Source organism: Rhinolophus sinicus, chromosome 12 (assembly GCF_057876585.1).
Source record: "Rhinolophus sinicus isolate RSI-liver-muscle chromosome 12, RSI-T2T, whole genome shotgun sequence".
NCBI classification, from domain to species: Eukaryota; Metazoa; Chordata; class Mammalia; order Chiroptera; family Rhinolophidae; genus Rhinolophus; species Rhinolophus sinicus.
The window spans coordinates 38012599-38030460 of record NC_142512.1 but is presented as its reverse complement, the minus strand read 5'-3'; the positions used below and the strand labels follow the sequence as shown (position 1 = coordinate 38030460).

The 17862-nt window shown below is 55.1% G+C and overlaps 1 protein-coding gene across 19 annotated transcripts in view; it reads left to right on the top strand.

Annotated features, from left to right (window-relative positions):
• The window catches only part of SRCIN1 (SRC kinase signaling inhibitor 1), a 68799-nt gene that overhangs the window by 35187 nt on the left and 15750 nt on the right, over positions 1–17862 (top strand). For 13 of the 19 annotated variants that reach the window (XR_016022904.1, XM_074319829.2, XM_088802234.1 and 10 more), the window contains 13 exons: positions 256–279; positions 3878–4073; positions 4671–4869; positions 5329–5422; positions 5911–6761; positions 7828–7920; positions 8170–8213; positions 8510–8697; positions 9852–10027; positions 14704–14834; positions 14996–15143; positions 15469–15715; positions 16161–16395. Coding sequence is in view for 18 of the 19 variants with exons in the window: in XM_074319829.2 (XP_074175930.1) it covers positions 256–279; positions 3878–4073; positions 4671–4869; positions 5329–5422; positions 5911–6761; positions 7828–7920; positions 8170–8213; positions 8510–8697; positions 9852–10027; positions 14704–14834; positions 14996–15143; positions 15469–15715; positions 16161–16395 (2626 nt within the window). In the remaining variant the exon portion in view is untranslated. The remainder of the gene's footprint in view (positions 1–255; positions 280–3877; positions 4074–4670; positions 4870–5328; positions 5423–5910; positions 6762–7827; positions 7921–8169; positions 8214–8509; positions 8698–9851; positions 10028–14703; positions 14835–14995; positions 15144–15468; positions 15716–16160; positions 16396–17862) is intronic. The other 6 variants (XM_074319835.2, XM_088802230.1, XM_088802226.1 and 3 more) reach the window with 2 other exon arrangements.

Sequence of the window (17862 nt, the reverse complement as noted above, 5' to 3'; positions counted from 1 at the left end):
TACTAGAATGTGTGGCTTGTAAACATCTGGAATGGCTCTCCCCCGCCCCCACCGGCAAGCCTGGAGCCTTCTCAGGGCCATCCTGGGTCTCAGCAGAAAATGGGGTGCACAGTCATAGCATCCTTGCTGCTCCTGGGAGGGTGGAGGGCCCGTGTCCTAGGGCTGAGTGCTAAGCTCCAAGGGTCTCAAACCGTCCCCTGCCCCTGCTCACCCCACCCAGCCCCTCATAACCATCTCTTCTCTTATTTCCATCAGCAGCCAAACTACTGGAGTTTCAAGGTCAGTGCGTGGTGCTTCTGCTTCTGTGACAACTGCATGTGCTCTCCCGCCCTGCCCCTCCCTGCACATGCTTTGCACAGGGATGTGCGTCTGTATGGGACCTTCTGGTACGGGCGGAGGGCCTTGGGGCTGTAGGCTGCGGCTGCTGCTTTGAGAGTCTGGGTTCGCCTGCCAGGGTCCTGTGGATCCAATATGGGAGTTTGGGCCACCCCTGCTGGGGATCCGAGCTGGACAATCTCAGGCTTCCCCAGGCTGCGAGGGACATTTTAAAATGAGAGAGGCTGCCTGATTTCTCCCCAGCCTGGGGAGATTGCTGCCTCTGAGGCAGTAGCCTGGACCCCGTGATCTTGTTGAGGGCTCTGTTCTCTGAACTCAGAGTTCATCTTCTAGTGAGGCCCTCTGACTGTGATGGGTCACTCGTCCCTTTCTTACTTTCCACTATGGGGAGCTGGTCAGTGCCAGGCAAGAGACTTACAGCCCTGCACCCCAAACCTGTTGCCCAAGTGGAAGGCTAAGCTCAGGGATGGGTGCCTTCCTCCCTCCCCTGGAGGGTCTGGATTATCTGCAGCTGGAGAGCTCTCTGCCCCTCCAAGGGCATCCTGCGGACTGGGGGAGCACCCTTGGGTGCCCCCTCCATCTTCCCTGGCACCCAGGCCCAGAGCTGAACCAAGTTAGACTGCTCCTGGTATCCTGGAGTGTCCAGCCCCCCAATTCCCAGGCATCATAACAGGGGGTGGGAGGCATCCATCCCAGACTCCCCAAGTGTCATCTTGCTCCAAGCGTCTTGTTTGTATGCATTCTCCTAGAGAGAGATCCTTGAATAGGAAAGTCATGGAATCAGAATCATGCCATCAGACATAACCTTTTTGGAGGAGGCAGGAGAGTGTGGTGGTTCAGTGTCCAAGAGCCAGACCACTTGTGGTGACTTCTAATCTGCTACTAACTAGCTAGGTGACTTTAGACAAGTTCTGTAATCCTTTGGGCCTTGGTTTCTCCTCTGTAAAATAGAACAACAAAATCTGTATCATAGAGCTGTTGTAAAGAGAGAAGAAACTGCATGTGCCAAGCACCGTGCCTGGCTCATAGGGAGCTTTTCAGGGTAGCTTACCTCATTCACTAGAATCGTGGACACTGACATGATTCCCAAGTCAGAATCACCTTGGGAACTGGTTGACAATCTTGAATCCCAGGCACCAACTCTGAGAGATTCGGATTCAGTGAATGTGGGGGTCCTGCAAAGTGTTCTTAAAAGCTCCCAAGTAATTCTGCCCATCTGTGGACAGCATCTGGGAACTTCAAAGTCTGATGGCCCCACTCAAGGTTTCCTCTGCCTGATCTTTGACCAGGAGTCATGGATCCTCCCGGGAACACCTCCAGTGACAGGTGCTCACGGCTTCTCATGGCAGCTCTTTTCCTATCTTTGGGGAGCTCTGTTTGAATTACTGTTTTGTTCTCTTGCCATCTCCCTTCTAATAGGGAAGTCCTTCTGGATGTCTCACTGTCCTCTGTCCTGTTGTCTCAGCCCAGGGGTGTAGAGAGGTGCTAACAGGCTTTCTCTCTTCTGGAGAGGGTTTTCTACAAAGGCTGTGAGAATGGAAAGGTTGGAAAGGTGCCCTTGGGGCCAGGATGGAGACAGGAACTGACAGGGCAGGGAATGCCTGCATCTCTTTCCCTTGGGTAGAGCCCCGCCTTCTTAGCAGTCAACAGTCCCTAGGATCCCTGCCCCCATACATTCTGGCGCCTGTTCCATCTACTTACTGGTACCTCACTTGTGCCCCCATGCACTGTGGCCGCCCCCTGCTTTTCAGCCCTCCTAGCTGCTCATTCTGCCTGAACTCTGTAGCCCCTCATCCACACCAGCTTGTCAATCATTGACCTTCCAGTTGCTTGGCAACCCCATGACCACCAGACCAGGCCTGATTCCCCACACTGCCTTGCGACTGAGGTGAGAGAGGGTTACAGGCTGGCACTGGTGGTCAGCCTAGATCTGAGCTGCAGGGTCCAAAGTATGGGCACGGGTATCTCCCTGTCTCCCCAGTTTCTACACTGCCTCCCTCCTCCCCAGACCCATGCCCACCCACTGGTCAAGGTATTGTGCTTGAGGTGGGAATGACCCCTGAGGTTCCCAAATCTGGCCTTCCACATCCCTAAGCCTTCGAGGACATTTTGGGGACAGCTGGGCACATTGCCCATCAGAGAAAGATTCTCTTTTCGAGAGTGCTAATCCGATTGGAACATTAAATTGAGTTGATATAAAGATGGAGATTAATTAGAGGTTAATCAGGATTTGGGGAAGGAGAGGGTTGGGGAGGAGAATAAATGATGCCTTTTTAGAGGTACTTTTACTGTTTTTTAAAAAATTATAGAAGTGATATATTCTGACTGTGCGAAATTCACCCAGCAGAAAAATGTATAGAGTAAAACGAAAAAGCTCTCTCAACCCTGAGATAACCAATGTTAAGGGTTTTAAGTGATTCATTGTTAAAAGTAGGCACTTTGTTTTATGGGAAAATACAATTGGGCAACATGGTTTTGTTTCATGTATATAATGTACATAACGTGGAATGATACAGATCTGATTCATTATCATTCTCCTTTAAATAAATGAGTTTCTAACATCAACTAGGTTTGAGGGGAGGGGTTGGGTGGCAGGAGCTGCGGCCTGAGTGACAGCTGTAGCCATCAGCCAAAAGGAGGCTCTTAAAGTGCAATAGAAATCATGGTGAACCCTTCCCCAAGGAAAGAGTAACCAAATTGTCCCTAGGGCAAGGAATGGTCACTGGGTGACACCTTTCCCTAGCCCCAGCCAGATATCACCCTCAGCTGTAGCTTCAGGGCAAGAGGCTGTTGTGTTGGGTTCTAGGAGAGGCCTTTCCAGGAGGCTAGTGGTTGGCTGTGTTGCAGCATGTGCTTTGCAGGGAGGGGCTCAGGCGTGTCACTTATGCTATGTGTGTGTGTGGATCATACCAGGCTTAGCATGTGCACTGCATGTACTAGGCAGGTAGTCTGTTTGAAACTGGGGCCCAGCTGGTTTTGGTGGGTTTGGGATGCTTCGCCCAGTCACCCTAAGTTAAGGACATTGTGTCCAGCTCTGTGAGGGTCCATACCCCCCAGAGCTGGGATCCCGGGGTCCCTAGCTCTCTTTGCTTTCTCCCTGGGCCCTGCTTTCCGCCCCCCACCCCAACCCTCTGAACTCCACGAAGGATAAATTCATCGCTCACAAACCCGCCACTTAATTAATGTCTGGAACTAATGCCCCAATTTGCTCAACAATTCTGCTGCTCACCTTGGTGACAAATTTGTGTTGTTCTTTGGAAGCTTAAAATAGCAGGCGTGCCCATGGCTCCCCCTCAGATGGTTTCCTGTCTGGCTTCCCAGAGAGGCTGATCCTTTACCCACTCCTTACCTGCTGGGTGTCCTAGGGAGACCAAGACCCCTAGAGGTTGGGAACTCTCCTGCAGCCTCACAGCTTGTCTGGAATCCAGGAGACCCCCCTGTGTGTGTGTCGCTGGCTGGTGGGGTCTTCAGGCCTGGATGGGGCAACAGGCAGAGTGAAGGGGCTCATGCTCCATTCCTCTCATCCGCCCTGCTCCTGCAGACCCGCAGCTCACGCCACACTCAGGGAGCCCAGCCCGGGCTAGCAGACCAGGCGGCCAAGCTGTCCTACGCTTCAGCTGAGTCGCTGGAGACCATGTCGGAAACTGAGCTGCCTCTGGGCTTCAGTAGGATGAACCGCTTCCGACAGAGCCTGCCCCTCTCCCGTTCTGCCAGCCAGACCAAGCTGCGCTCTCCAGGTACTGCCTGCCCTGTCCATCTTCCTCCTGGCTACTGGCTCCTCCCTCTGCTCTGCTTGCCTGGAACTCTCCTCATCCCCTTTACCATTCCATTTCTTTTCAACCATCTTTCTACCAAGCCTCTCCCTCCCTTGCCCATCTCCCCACCCCACCCCCCAGCAGCCTCCTCCCCTCAGGGCCTCTCCCTCCTCAGCATCTCTTCCCAGCCCTTCCCATCTTCTCTCTCACCCCTCTGTCTCCCTCAGCATCCCCTGACCTATTCCCCTCTCTCTCCAAGCCTCCCCTCTTCCTTAGTCCTCTCTCTCCTCCTCTTCAGCAGTCCCCTTTCCTTCTCCCCCTTAGCAACGACTCCCCCTCAGTTTCTGTCCCCTGTTCCAGCCCCCAATTCCATTTCCACGTTCAGGCTCCAACCTGTCTGGGGTTGAGAGGCTGGCAGCATGAGGAGTGCCTGGGTGCACCTGCACTCTGGGGCAGCGTCCGGCCTCAGACCTTGCCTCTGTGGGACCAGCGCGGCTTCCGAAGGCCCCCCTCGCTCTCCTGGACGGCAGCCTGGTGGTGGTGGTGGCACTGACAGCGAGGGTGGCATCTCCTTCGCAGGGGTGCTGTTCCTGCAGTTCGGGGAGGAGACTCGGCGTGTGCACATCACGCACGAGGTCAGCAGCCTGGACACGCTGCACGCACTCATCGCGCACATGTTCCCGCAGAAGCTCACCATGGGCATGCTTAAGTCGCCCAACACCGCCATCCTCATCAAAGACGAGGCTCGCAACGTCTTCTACGAGCTGGAAGACGTCCGGTGGGCGTGGCCCCGGGGGAAGGGTGGGCTTCCGTTTACTCCTCCTCCTAGAGGGGCTCGACTCCGCACGCCATTCCCCAGCCCCCTGCAGAGTCAACTCCTGCTCTCTTCCCCCTCTCCTCCCAGAGCCCTACCACCCTGTACCTTTCCTTAGTTTTCCCAGCCCTACCCCTTCCCTTCTAAATCATCCCCCCCCCCCCCCCCGCCCCCGTTCTCGTTGGCTCGAGCTAACCTGAAACTGGTGCATGAGGCCGAGGAAGTGGACGGGGTGGAAGCTGCTGGGTGTGTGTGTTGGTGGCAGGCACTCTGAGGCACGAGATCCACCGAGCAAAGAGTTAGGAAGGGGTTGGGGCCCCTGGCCCCTCTTGCCACCCCTCTGTCCTCTGCCTGGAGTAGCTACCCTTCCTCAACACGGGGCTGGGAGGTGGTCACGCTCTGAACCTCCCTGTCCCCCTCCAGGGACATCCAGGACCGCAGTATTATCAAGATCTATAGGAAGGAGCCACTCTACGCCGCTTTCCCTGGCTCACACCTCACCAACGGGGACCTCCGGGTATGGCTGGGGGTGCCCAGGGCATTAGGGAGGCTGGGCAGATGGGGTCCAGGGGCACAGCTTAGTCAGAGACAACAGCCTGCTTTGGAGAAGAGGACTTAAAGGCTGAAGCGGAGGAGGCCTCCATTAATTGTGGCGTCTTGAAAGAGTCCCTGCCGGCTCACCTGCCACTTGCCCTTCCTGTCCGCTCAGGATTTCTCCAACGAAACTCGAGATATTCTAGATAGCTTCTCTCAGGAGCCACTCCTTCCCCGCCCGTCACCGTAGGGTGGGCTGCGGGTTGCCCTTCTGGTGTCCATCTGCCACTTCTTCCTCCATTCTGGGATCCCTGATGGGAGAGGGACCCAAATGCAGCAGGAGCGAGGGAAGGCAGAGAACAGAAGGGACTTCCTAAGTGTCAGGGGGAAGAATGCTAACTCTTCAAGCAAGGGGCAAGGGACCCTCTTTGTAACGAGCCTTGTGGGGTTCCGGGACTTTTCTACACACAGAGAGAGATGGTGTATGCATCGCGGGAGTCGTCGCCCACGCGGCGCCTCAATAACCTGTCACCTGCGCCGCACCTGGCGTCGGGCTCGCCACCACCGGGGCTGCCGTCCGGGCTGCCTTCTGGCTCGCCATCGCGCTCGCGCCTCTCTTACGCCGGGGGGCGTCCGCCCTCCTACGCCGGCAGTCCGGTGCACCACGGGGCCGAGCGGCTGGGAGGCGCCCCCGCCGCCCAGGGTGTCAGCCCCAGTCCCAGCGCCATCCTGGAGCGGCGCGACGTGAAGCCGGACGAGGACCTGGCGGGCAAGGCGGGCGGCATGGTGCTGGTGAAGGGCGAAGGCCTCTACGCCGACCCCTACGGGCTGCTCCACGAGGGCCGTCTGAGTTTGGCGGCTGCCGCGGGCGACCCTTTCGCCTACCCGGGTGCCGGTGGCCTCTACAAGCGCGGCTCAGTGCGCTCGCTCAGCACCTACTCGGCCGCGGCGCTGCAGTCCGACCTGGAGGACTCCCTGTACAAGGCGGCGGGAGGCGGCCCGCTCTACGGCGACAGCTACGGCTTCCGCCTGCCGCCCTCGTCGCCTCAGAAGCTGGCAGACGTGGCGGCACCACCGGGAGGTCCCCCGCCACCCCACAGCCCCTACTCGGGGCCACCCAGCCGTGGCTCGCCGGTGCGCCAATCCTTCCGCAAAGACTCGGGTTCTTCGTCGGTCTTCGCAGAGAGCCCCGGAGGCAAGACCCGAAGCGCTGGTGGCTCCTCGACGTCTGGAGCCCCGCCTTCCGAGCTCTTCCCAGGGCCTGGAGAGCGCCCACTTGTTGGGTTCGGGCCGCCTGTGCCAGCCAAAGACACGGAGACCAGGTGAGGAACGCTCTCAAGGCCTCAGGGCCTTGGGAATGCAGTGGAGAGGAGGCACCGCAGAGTCCGTTGCAGGATTGTGTCCTGGATTCTGAGACTCAGGAGTCCTTTGTAGACCTGGAGTAGTCTAGAGGGGTCTCCAGGGTATCCTGAACGTGGCAGGAAAGGCACTGGAGAGACGGACATGTGATTTTTCTTCTCTCCTCAAGACCTGAGGGGGCCCTAGACAGGAATCTGGAAGACTGTGTTTGCATCCATTCTCTGAACCTGTTTCCCTAACTAAAATTGAGGCTGAACCAACACTCTTGAGCGCCTTTCGTGCTGCGGCGCGGAATTTACATCCATGAGAGCTGTCCAGCACAGGGGCGGCTGAAGTCCACTGGGGAGGGGGTGCTGGTAAGAAAAAGGGATGGGGAGAGAGACATTCAGTTCGGTAGCCTCCAGTCCGGAGAATTCTTGCCAATCATTCAGCTCCCTTCTAAGGGTGCATGGCTGGAGGAGGTAACCAGGGCACCAACCTGTCCCCCTCCGCTCTCAAGCAGCTCTGCTGAGAGGTGAGAAGTGATTTACATTCACACAGCTCTCTTGTGGTCTGTGTGTCAGGAAGTGCACTGGGTACTGCCAGTGCCAAGTTGGGCAAACCCAGTTCCTACCCTGGTTAGTGGGGGAGACACATTAAAAAAATACTTCCTTTCCAAGGGTGTACAGGGATTTCTCAAGGCTGCTGGGGACTCTGGGATGGCTTCAGAGAGGAAGTAGGAAAGCGGGCATACCAGGCAAAGGGAAAGCATGTGGAAGCACAGAGGCCAGAGTGGGACCTATCTCATTTGTGGAGATGAGACTGCAGAGGGAGGGGGTGACTGTCAGAGGGAGAAGGGCATTACCAATATTATATGGGGGGGGGTCTGTGGACTTGATCCTTGGGCATTGGGGCTCTTTGAATTGTCTGTGTATTGGTGGCTGGGAAGGGAATGGTATTTCCTCTAATTACCAACCTTAGGAAAGGGGGACTGGCAAGGAGGGACCCCATGCCCTGAGAAATGGTTGCTCAAAGCACCATCCTCCCCAGGGAGCGCATGGAGGCCATGGAGAAGCAGATTGCCAGCCTCACAGGCCTGGTGCAGAGTGCCCTACTACGAGGCTCGGAGCCTGAGACGCCCAGGTGAGGCACTTCTCCCAACAACACTTCCAGGGCCTGTGGTTGGGGCAAGATGAAGGGGACGTGGGCAGCAGAAGCCCTGGGCTCAGCTCTGCCAGTGTCTCACGATGTGACTCTGGGTGAGTCCCTTCCCTTCTCTGGGACTCCGTCCTGATATCAGGGGACGAGGAGATTATGTTAAGGTCTCACCCAGGTTTGGCTGTCTGGGGCCAGCCTGGAGCCTCTGGTAGCCATCTTTCCCCTGTGCCACAGTGAGAAGATTGAAGGCTCCAATGGAGCAGCCACCCCCTCAGCACGTGAGTGATCCTTCCCCCTTTCCCCGCAGGTCCTTAAACTCTGGGAGCCTCAGATTCCTAATCAGTAAAGTGGGAATTAAACAATAGCTATATTACCAGGCTTTAAAGGATAGATGAGTAGTCTCACCCTAGCCCAAGATGTCTTTGCCCGGGCACTTTGCTCCCTACAGAAGGGCTGCCCACCATTTGGGGCAGGGAGTCAGAGCCACGTGCCTCTCTGGCTACTGTGTGGGGAGGACCTTGCCCCAGCCTCTCCCAGGCTCACGATTTGTTCTCCCATCCTCGTCCTTCTGCAGCCTGTGGGTCAGGCGGCCGGAGCAGCGGGGCCACCCCAGTGTCCGGCCCTCCCCCACCCGCAGCCAGCAGCACCCCTGCGGGACAGCCCACTGCCATCAGCCGCTTGCAGATGCAGCTGCACCTGCGTGGCCTGCAGAACAGCACCAGTGACCTGCGCGGCCAGCTGCAGCAATTGCGGAAGCTCCAGGTACCGCCCCCCTCTGGGGCCTCTTCCCGTACCCCGCCCCCTGAAGCCCGGCCCCACCAGAACCCACCTACTTGCGCTGAAACTTCTTCCCAAAAGTCCCGCCCCATTTCCTAATCGCTCTTCCGAGTCCGCTGCTTACACGGTCCATCTCTGAACGCTTTCTCCCCTTGCCTTTCCTCGAGTTTCTGCCCCTTCGCTGAATTTCTGAGCTCTCACCAAACCTCCACCCCCCCACCCCCCCCGTGTCCTCTTCACAAAGCCCTCCTTCCCCTTTCTTGAATCTTCACTGCTCTCCTGGAGCCCCAGTCCACCCCACTGAACCTCCTCCCCCGGTCAGTACTCTGTGGTCCCAGTTCCTTCCAGTTCAGCATTCCTTTCCCCCCCCTTCCCTACCTTGAGCGCGAGCCCTTCCGCCAGGTCCCCTTAGCTCCCTCTTCCCCTCAGCTACCCTGCCTTGCCCCACCTGGCAGATGGTCCCACCAGTCAGGAGCCTGGCATCACTGTGCCTGCTCCTCCAGAGGGCCCCAGAGCCCTTCAGGTGAGAATAATGAGTAGAGACAGGCTGGAGAGGGGGCAGAGAGTTGCCATCTGGGCAACGGGTAAGATCTCGCCTACCCCCACCATTGCCCCAACTCGGCCTTAGAACTGGGCTCGAGCGAGCGTTAAGTTAGTCTTCTCATCCCAGCCACAGAAACTCTATCAACCCCCAGTGCTTGAGTCCAATGTAGCCGCATGGTCGGTAGGGACCTTCATAGGATCACTCCCTGCCCCTCAAATATTCCCATCCGGTTTTCCTGCCTCAGTATTTCCCCAGCAAGCAAGCGTCTCCGCCCCCTACCGTCCCAGCCCTTCGCTGCTGCTCTTGTTCTTAGTCATGCAGCCGCACCTTCAGCACGGCCCAACTCAGTACTCCTTCCTCCACTATCCCCAGGCCGTTCTCCTCCTGCCTTTATTCTCCAGAATTTAGCTCTTGGCCTCTGCCCCCCACCATCCCACCCTTTTGCTGCTCAGCACAGTCACAACCGAGCAGCCGCATCTGCTGTGGAATCCGCCCGGCATAGGGCTGTCCTCTGTCCACCTCCTCCCGGCCCTTTCCCTGCTGCTTGCCTCCATCCCCTCCCACCCCAGTCGACCGGTTCATCTGCGTCCCGCAGCTACAGAACCTGGAGTCTTTGCGCGCGCTGCTGAAGGGCACAGAAGCGGAGCTGAGCATGCGCGTGTCAGAGGTGGCGCGGCGGCATGAGGACCCGCTGCAGCGACAGCGCACCCTGGTGGAGGAGGAGCGGCTGCGCTACCTTAACGACGAGGAGCTCATTACCCAGCAACTCAAGTGAGGCTGGGCCCAGCTGGGGAGGGAGGGCTGGGGGTGCGGGCTGGGGGGCCTGCAACCTGGTTTCACTGGGAGGCGCAGCTCTCCTTCCTTCTGAATCACAGGTGACGTTGGTCTCTTCTGAAGCCTGATTGCCTTCTCCTGTGTGGCCTGATTTCTCTGTGACCCACAAACCTTTGACCATCTGGCACAATTCCTGATTTCTTTGTTTCTGGCTTGATGCCTGCTTTTGCTTTGGTCTTGCTCCTAATGGCCCACAGTCTTGCTTCCCCATGGCCTGAAGCCTTACTCATGTGGTTAGCTGCCTGATTTCACTCTGTCCTCTGTCTGCTTTCATTCTGGCCTGTGACCTGTATAAACTGACTGTTGGGTAGAAAATTCAGGTGGAGCATTCAGATGTTGCCAGCTTGGTCAGCTTGGTGCTGACCGGCCACGGTTGCCAGCACTCCAATTCCCTGATGTCTGAGATCAGGTATAGCCGAGGAAAAACCCTCTTCCAATTCTAGTGCAGATCTAGCGTTTTCAGAAGGAATGAGGAATAGAGAACACCCCACCCCCAAATGCTTAGACATGGAAGGGTTAACAGAAGATGGTCCTCTGATCCAAATTTAGCAAATGACTGTCTGGCCAGCATTCGATTGTCTGGCACTGTTGCAGGAAGAAGCTGCCTTTCGCTGTCCAGGCACTGTGCACTGAGTGAGCACTCTCCACCTCACTGCAGCCTTCTCTTGTCAGTCCTTGGGGTCTGAGACAGAGACCCTGCTCCTTCCTCTGGCCTCTCTCCTAGTGGCACAGGACACAAAGGGGACCTGAGGTCCAGCTCCAGCACTGAGAGGCTGGGTGATTAGGACAGTTTCTGCCCTGCTCTGTGCTGTGGCTTCCTCGTCTGTGCCCAGTATTAAGATTTTTGCAGTTCTTTCCAGAGAGGGGTTGGGGTCAATTGGTCAGTGACTCAGGGAGCCAGGAGAGGCTGCTCAGAGGAGCCCAGCTTCCTCACCAACTCATTGGGTTGTACCTCTTGCAAGGGGCTCCTTGAGAAGGGCTTGGGCCCACACAACCTGGTGGTACATGTGCATTTCAGTGAGACACAAGGCAAAGATTCCCATGACCCCGTGTGGCTGAGATGAAATACGGGGTCATCCCACGTGGAAATAAGCCAGTGGCAGCCACCCATCACTCCAGGTGTAAAAGCTTAATGACAACTCCAGTCACATCTCCAGGTAGACTGACAGCTGCCATCCCCCGTTACCCAGGGAATTCTATTATCTGACTTTCCTGTCCTCTCCTTGCCCTTTTTCACTTAGCACAAAGGAACTGGCTTGGAATTTTCAAAAGGAAATTTATTGAGACATTAAAGGAAAATAAAAGGAAATATAAAAGCACAGAGGCAGAAAAAAAATAAAAGGACGGATTTATGCTCCTGTCAGATGAGTGTCTGGTCCTCAGCTTCCTGGGGACCTTGGTTCTCCAGGAACACACAGACTCCCTACCCCCTGCCCTGTTATCAAACTTGTTACTCAGACTGCTCACTTGAGAAAATTGGGGGCTGCTAGAGTGCTTCTGGCAGGATTCTCCATCCACTTTGAAGGGGGCTTCTATCATTTTAGGGTGGGGCGGGCTCCACACCAGCACTGCAGTGGCTTCAGCTTGGCTATGAGGGCCCTCCCTGTTCAGCTCCCATATCCTCCCCGGGCATCAGAAGAACCAGCAGGCCCCTCCTTACCCCTGTTCTGGCTGCAGCCCACGTACATTTGCTCTCACTCAGCTTCGCTCTGCCTCTTCCTCTTGCCCTGATATCTTGCTGGAAGTTAAGGCCAATACTGTGCTTCTATCAGTTTGGCTCACTCATCTATCCTAGCCAAGCACTTGAGCTCTATGTAGACATTGCAGCCTCTGCTGACTGAGTCCTTTTGGCCTCTGGAACCTAATTTAGCCTAACCCAGGGCCAGCTTTGTAGGCTTGTGACCTATGCTATAAGGGCCCATGCTTGGTTTATAATGCTCTGCTATTGCTCTCTTGAAATTCTTGATTTTTTAACTAGGGGGAAAATCTTCATTTGCAATGGGCCCCGCATTTTATATAGCTGGTTCTGTCCCAACCCTCCCCTCTCAACTCCTCCAGGACTCAATCTGGGTCTGGAAAACCCAACTACTTTCTGGTCCTAGTGTCTAGACTTGGACTTGTCTGGGACTCATTTGCAGAGCAGGCCCAAGTTAGGTAGATTGCATGATCAGAAAATCAGGGTTCTAACCGAGCCTAAAAGGGGACCTAGTCCCTTCTACCTGAAAGTTGCAGTGTTGTCACTGCCTAAAGGTTTACAAAACTGGCATGCCCTGAACCAGTCAGGTGACACACACAGTGGAGGAGAGTTGTTCTTTCCTACCTGGCAGAGTGAGGGCTGGGTGGGATAGTGGATGGCTGTGGGATGATGTTAGTCTAGTGTGGGAGTGAGATACAGTGTAATCCAGTGCCTGAAGTCAGACATGAGTAGATCTTGCTTTGTCACAGTTGTATGACATTGGACAAGTTACTTAATCTTTCTGAGCCTTTTTTTTTAAATGACAAAGCCAGTTTATTAGTTAAGGTAGCCAATTAGTTAGGGAAGCTGCTTTAACACATTCTATAATGGTTCAAAAGTTATAGACACTCCTTTCTTATGGGACAATATTGGGTGAGTTAGTGGAATTGCTCTCCTCCATGCAGTCATTCAGGGACCCAGGCTAATGGAGGTTTTGCCTTCTTTAGTATGTGCCTTCCCAGATCACCCACAGGATCACTGTTTCAACCAACAGGAAGGGGAAAAGAGCTTACATGGGAGGTTTGTAATGGGCCAGGCCTGGAAACAGCATGTACCCCTTCCACTCATATTCCATTGGCTAGACCTCAGTTAAATGGCCACTTCAAACTGCAAGGGCAGCTGTAAAATGTAGTCTAGTGTCTGAGCTGCTATTTGTCTATGTGTAAACTGGAGGTAATAATGGTCCCACTCAGGATTTATTGTGAGGATTAAATAAGGTAATGAAAGTGAAAGGCTGAATGTGGCACCTGGCATACAGTAAATGCTTAGGACATGATAGCTCTTTAACTGGTAGTGCTGAGTCACAGGATTTTATCCTTGGCTCCAACGTGGTCTTTTTACCTGCTAGTTGGATAAAGATGTATAAGGCATGCTGGTAAGATTTGCTGATGACACAGAGCTTTGAGGGTGAGCAAATCTGTTGGATGGTATAACTGAGACTCAGAAGTTGTTCCCACCTGGATAGTTGAGCTGAAATCCAACAGATGGGATTTGACAGGAATGTATGTAAAGTCCTGCATGTGGGTCAGAGATGTCAGTGACTCCAGTATAGAATTAAGATGAACTACCAGGGCATCAGTTCCTTCTTTCACTTATTCATTTATTCCACAATTATTTACCAGACCTCTATTCTGCTCCAGGCACCATGCCAGGTGCTCAGCATCAGAGACAAATCCTGAAGACATGGTTCCTGCCTGCCTGTCTCTGCACAGCCCAGCAATCAGAAGCTCCAGAGGCTGGGGGGGAGGGGGGGGAACGGCAGGAAACAGGCCCCTAACTCCAAGTGTAGGGAATGGGGAAGAGGTTCTCATTGAGACCTGAGGACGAGTGGAGATTAGTCACACATATGCACACACACATGCACGTGTGTGTGCGTGTGTGTGTGTATGTGCGTGTGTGTGAGAATGGAGTATGCTGGGCAGAGAAAATGGCATTTAAAAGGCCCAGAGAAGGCAGCACACACAAGGAACTCAGAGGAATTTTGGATGATTGTAAACAGAAGCAAGCCAGATGAGGGCAGGGGTGGTGGCTAGAGGGAAAATACGAGCAGTCCCCAGGCCCTGACCCCTTGCCACCCCTTTCCCATCTGCATTGGCTCATTTAATCCTCACAGTGGCCCCAGGAGGGAGGAACTCTTGCCACCTCAATATTTTAGATGAAGAGGTTGAGGCCTGGAAATAGTAGGTAATTTATCCAAGATCTCTCTGCTGGGATGGGCGGAGCTGGGATTGGAATTTGGATTTGTCTGAGTCTGGAACCAAATTTTCAACTACTGCCCTCATGCCTTTCTTGGCTGCATTGGAGAGTTTGGATTTTAGCCTGAGAATGTTGGGATCCATTTAGGGTTCAACACGGTGTGGCGACTTGGTCTGATTTACCTTAGAAAGATGTGGGGTTTTAAATGACATGAGCTCAGCATAAGCCAGCTGAAAATCAAAAGCAGTTTTGTCCTCAAAGAAAGAGGGCAAGTGTCTGGATCATTTGAGAAAAGGTAGATGGACATGGCAGTGTCACCCTGCAAGGAAAGAGACCCCTTAGAGGCGCATGCAGCTGCCTCCAGCTCTCTGAAAGGCTGCCAAGTTATCTGCCGCTGCTTAGCAGAATGAGAATCAGAGGATGCAAGTTATAGGCAGAGAGATTTGGGCTGATGTGGCTAAACATCAGAACTTCAAAGGGAGGAACCCTGGGCCCCTGTTAGGGAGCTCTTCCAAAGTCTCATCTCTGAGGTTTGGCATTTCTGATTTCACTTGGGCATGTGGCCTGGTAAATGGCTTTTAATTTTTATCTGACTGGTGACCTGATTTCTTTCCAGCTACCCAATTTCAGGGTGGCTGGGCTGGGGCCAGAGAGGGCTGAGAGGGTCTCTCTGTGGCTGCAGTGACCTGGAGAAGTCAGTGGAGAAGATCCAGAGGGATGTGTCCCATAACCACAGGCTGGTGCCAGGGCCTGAGCTGGAGGAGAAAGCGCTGGTGTTGAAGCAGCTTGGGGAGACGCTGACTGAGCTCAAGGGTGAGCCTGGGGGCCAGTGAGTGTGGCATGTGGTCCAGGTGGGAATCCCTGCTGCACCCCTGTTCCCAGCCCCAGGCCCTGCCCTCTCTGCTACCCATCCTCGGAGGGTGAAGGTCCTCCAAGCATCACCCTCCCCAGCTCACTCCTTCTGGTCTCCTCAGCTCACTTCCCAGCCCTACAGAGCAAGATGCGGGTAGTGCTTCGTGTGGAGGTGGAGGCAGTGAAGTTCCTGAAGGAGGAGCCACAGCGCCTGGATGGGCTCCTCAAACGCTGCCGTGGGGTCACAGACACGCTGGCTCAGATCCGAAGGTCATTCTATCCCTGACCTCTTATCTCTGACCTCTGATTTCCCATGGGGTTCCACACTGGGCCCAGATCAACACATCTGACTCCCCCAAAGGTCACTCATGTGCCAACTGCAGCTGTACCTCACTTCTGACCTGTGCCCTCTTCACATGTTGTAGGCTTGGCTGTCCCTTATGCTAGATGCAGTCACTTCTCCTCAGGCCCTTCGTTCTGTCCTGCAAGATCCCAGAGCCCTCCGCATACCCCGCCTACCTCTGGCCAGGCTTCCCTTTCATGGGGGTCACCATGCTGCTGGTCTCACAGCTGCTCCTAATTCTCCCAACCACAGGCAAGTGGATGAGGGGGGGTGGCCACCGCCCAACAACCTCCTGAATCAGTCCCCCAAGAAGGTGACAGCCGAGACTGACTTCAATAAGAGCTTGGACTTCGAAATGCCACCCCCCAGCCCTCCACTGAACCTCCATGAGCTGAGTGGGCCAGCCGAAGGAGCTCCTGTTACCCCCAAGGGGGGCAACCCCACCAAAGGCCTGGAAGCTCCTGGCAAGAGAAGCGTGGACAAGGCTGTGTCTGTTGAGGTGCTGGGCCTGGGATTGAAGGGCACAAGCGAGGCTCATGGGTTCTTCCCACCGTCCTAGGCTGGGAAGTGCTGACACTGCATGGGTACTTTTCCTGGGGGAGGAGGAAGTCTGAGAAGCATGCTGAGGGTGACATTCATCCTGCTAGATAGGAAAGCATATTATAAAGCTGTAATAATTAAGGCAGTGTTACGTTAGCACAAGAATAGACTACGTGGTCAATGAAACAGAAGAAAATGTCCAAAAACAGGTCTAAGTATATCAAGAGAGTAGTTTATAAAGAAGGTGGCATTCCGGACTCCTGGAGAAAGCATGTCATAGTCAAGGAGAAGTCCAAGTGTCCTCCGGGGGCCTTGCATGCGTGGCTGGGGGAAGGGGCTGGGGCCCCAAAGGTCCTGGAGCAGGGCAGCCACTTTAGTCCTGACTCTCGCCCCTTCCTCTCTAGGCTGCCGAGCGAGACTGGGAGGAGAAGCGGGCAGCCCTGACTCAGTACAGCGCCAAGGACATCAACCGGCTGCTGGAGGAGACACAGGCGGAGCTGCTGAAGGCCATTCCTGACCTGGACTGTGCGAGCAAGGCCCACCCAGGCCCGGCCCCCACCCCTGACCACAAGCCCCCCAAGGTCCCCCATGGCCAGAAGGCAGCCCCCCGAACGGAGCCCAGTGGGAGGAGGGGCTCAGGTACGGGGGCAGGTAGGGGGCAGGTGAAGAGCCCAGAGGAGGGGAGCCCCATCTTCAGGAGCTCTCAGGTTGATGGGGTCAGCACATGGGCGTGAGAATCTTTGTGGTCAGGCTGCTGGAGAAGGGAGGTGCTGGGACATCAGCAGCACGACCCTCAGCCACCACAGGGAGCCCCAGTGGCTGGGTTAGAGCTGGACTCTATCCAGGGCTGTTCACACGGCTCTGCTGCCGAGAGGACCACGCAGGGAGGATGAGCAAGTCCAGGCAGAGCGTCCTCTGCCTGTACCTTCTACCCTCGCATGTGCCCTGAGTCAGGCGGTGCTCAGACAAGGGGCAGCGCTGATCCACGAGGACTTGCTTCCTGTGCTCCCCGAGCCTGTGAGCCCACAGGGGAGGCAGAAATCTGAACCAGAAATGGCAGTCATCGTCCATTCCTTTATTCATTCCTGCCCCATATATTTGTTTAAGCACCTACTGTATGCTAGGTGCTGGAGCTAGGGCATAGATTGCTTTCAAGGAGCTTAAAATATAGTGGGGGAATAATACTAACATGAATGTTTTATCAGGTACTTAACTTTGTGAGAAGAACTGCCCCCAATGCTTTCTGTATATTAATCCTTATAATTTCGTAACAACTCCAGGAGGCCGCTACTGTAGCTATTCCCATTCTATAGATGAGGACACTAAGCTCAACTTGGTTACGTAATCGTAATCGGTACCAGGCCATAGCTAGTGTGTAAACCAGAAAGAGGATGAGGTGCTAAATGCAGCTGGGAGGTGAGCTCCGGTGCTGTGCAGGCCTAGGGAGGCCCTGGGAGGGCAGGAAGGGCTTCCCTTTGGAGGGCACTTTCCACTGGAGTCTTGCAAATGAGTAGGTGCTTCCCAGGCTGGTGAGCGAGGGCATTCCAGGGAGAGGCAGCAGCATGTGCAAATGCCTGGAGGTATGTGTTTAGTGTTGCTCGGCAGGGTCCAGGCCAGGGAGTAGCAAGCAGAGCTGAGGCTGAAAGATTGGCAGATGTGGAGGGTGCTGGGCCAAGGGGCTTGGATGTGGTTTGGGGTAATGGGGAGCCACTGGGAGATCAAAGGCAGAGGAGTGTCAGGTTTCAGTGATTTACAGGTTACCCTGGAAACAGCCCCCACCCCTGGAAGAATTGGGGGAAGGGGGAGCCTGGTGGGCGGGGTCAGGCTCTGGAATAGTTACTGCTCTCTCTCGAGGGGCAGGTGGAAAAGAAATGAATCAGAGCAGCACTTCTTAAACTTGAAGGTGTGCATGAAATCACCAGAGGATCTGTCAAAATGTGGATTCTGATCCCACAGCTCTGGGTGGGGCCTGAGCGGCTCCATTTCTAAAAAGCTCCCAGGTGCTGCCCATGCAGCTGGTCCATGGACCACACTTTGAGTAGTAAGGGGTGTAAAGAGTTCTGTAAGGGGAGGAGTGACAGGGTTGGGGCCGGAATGCATGGGGAG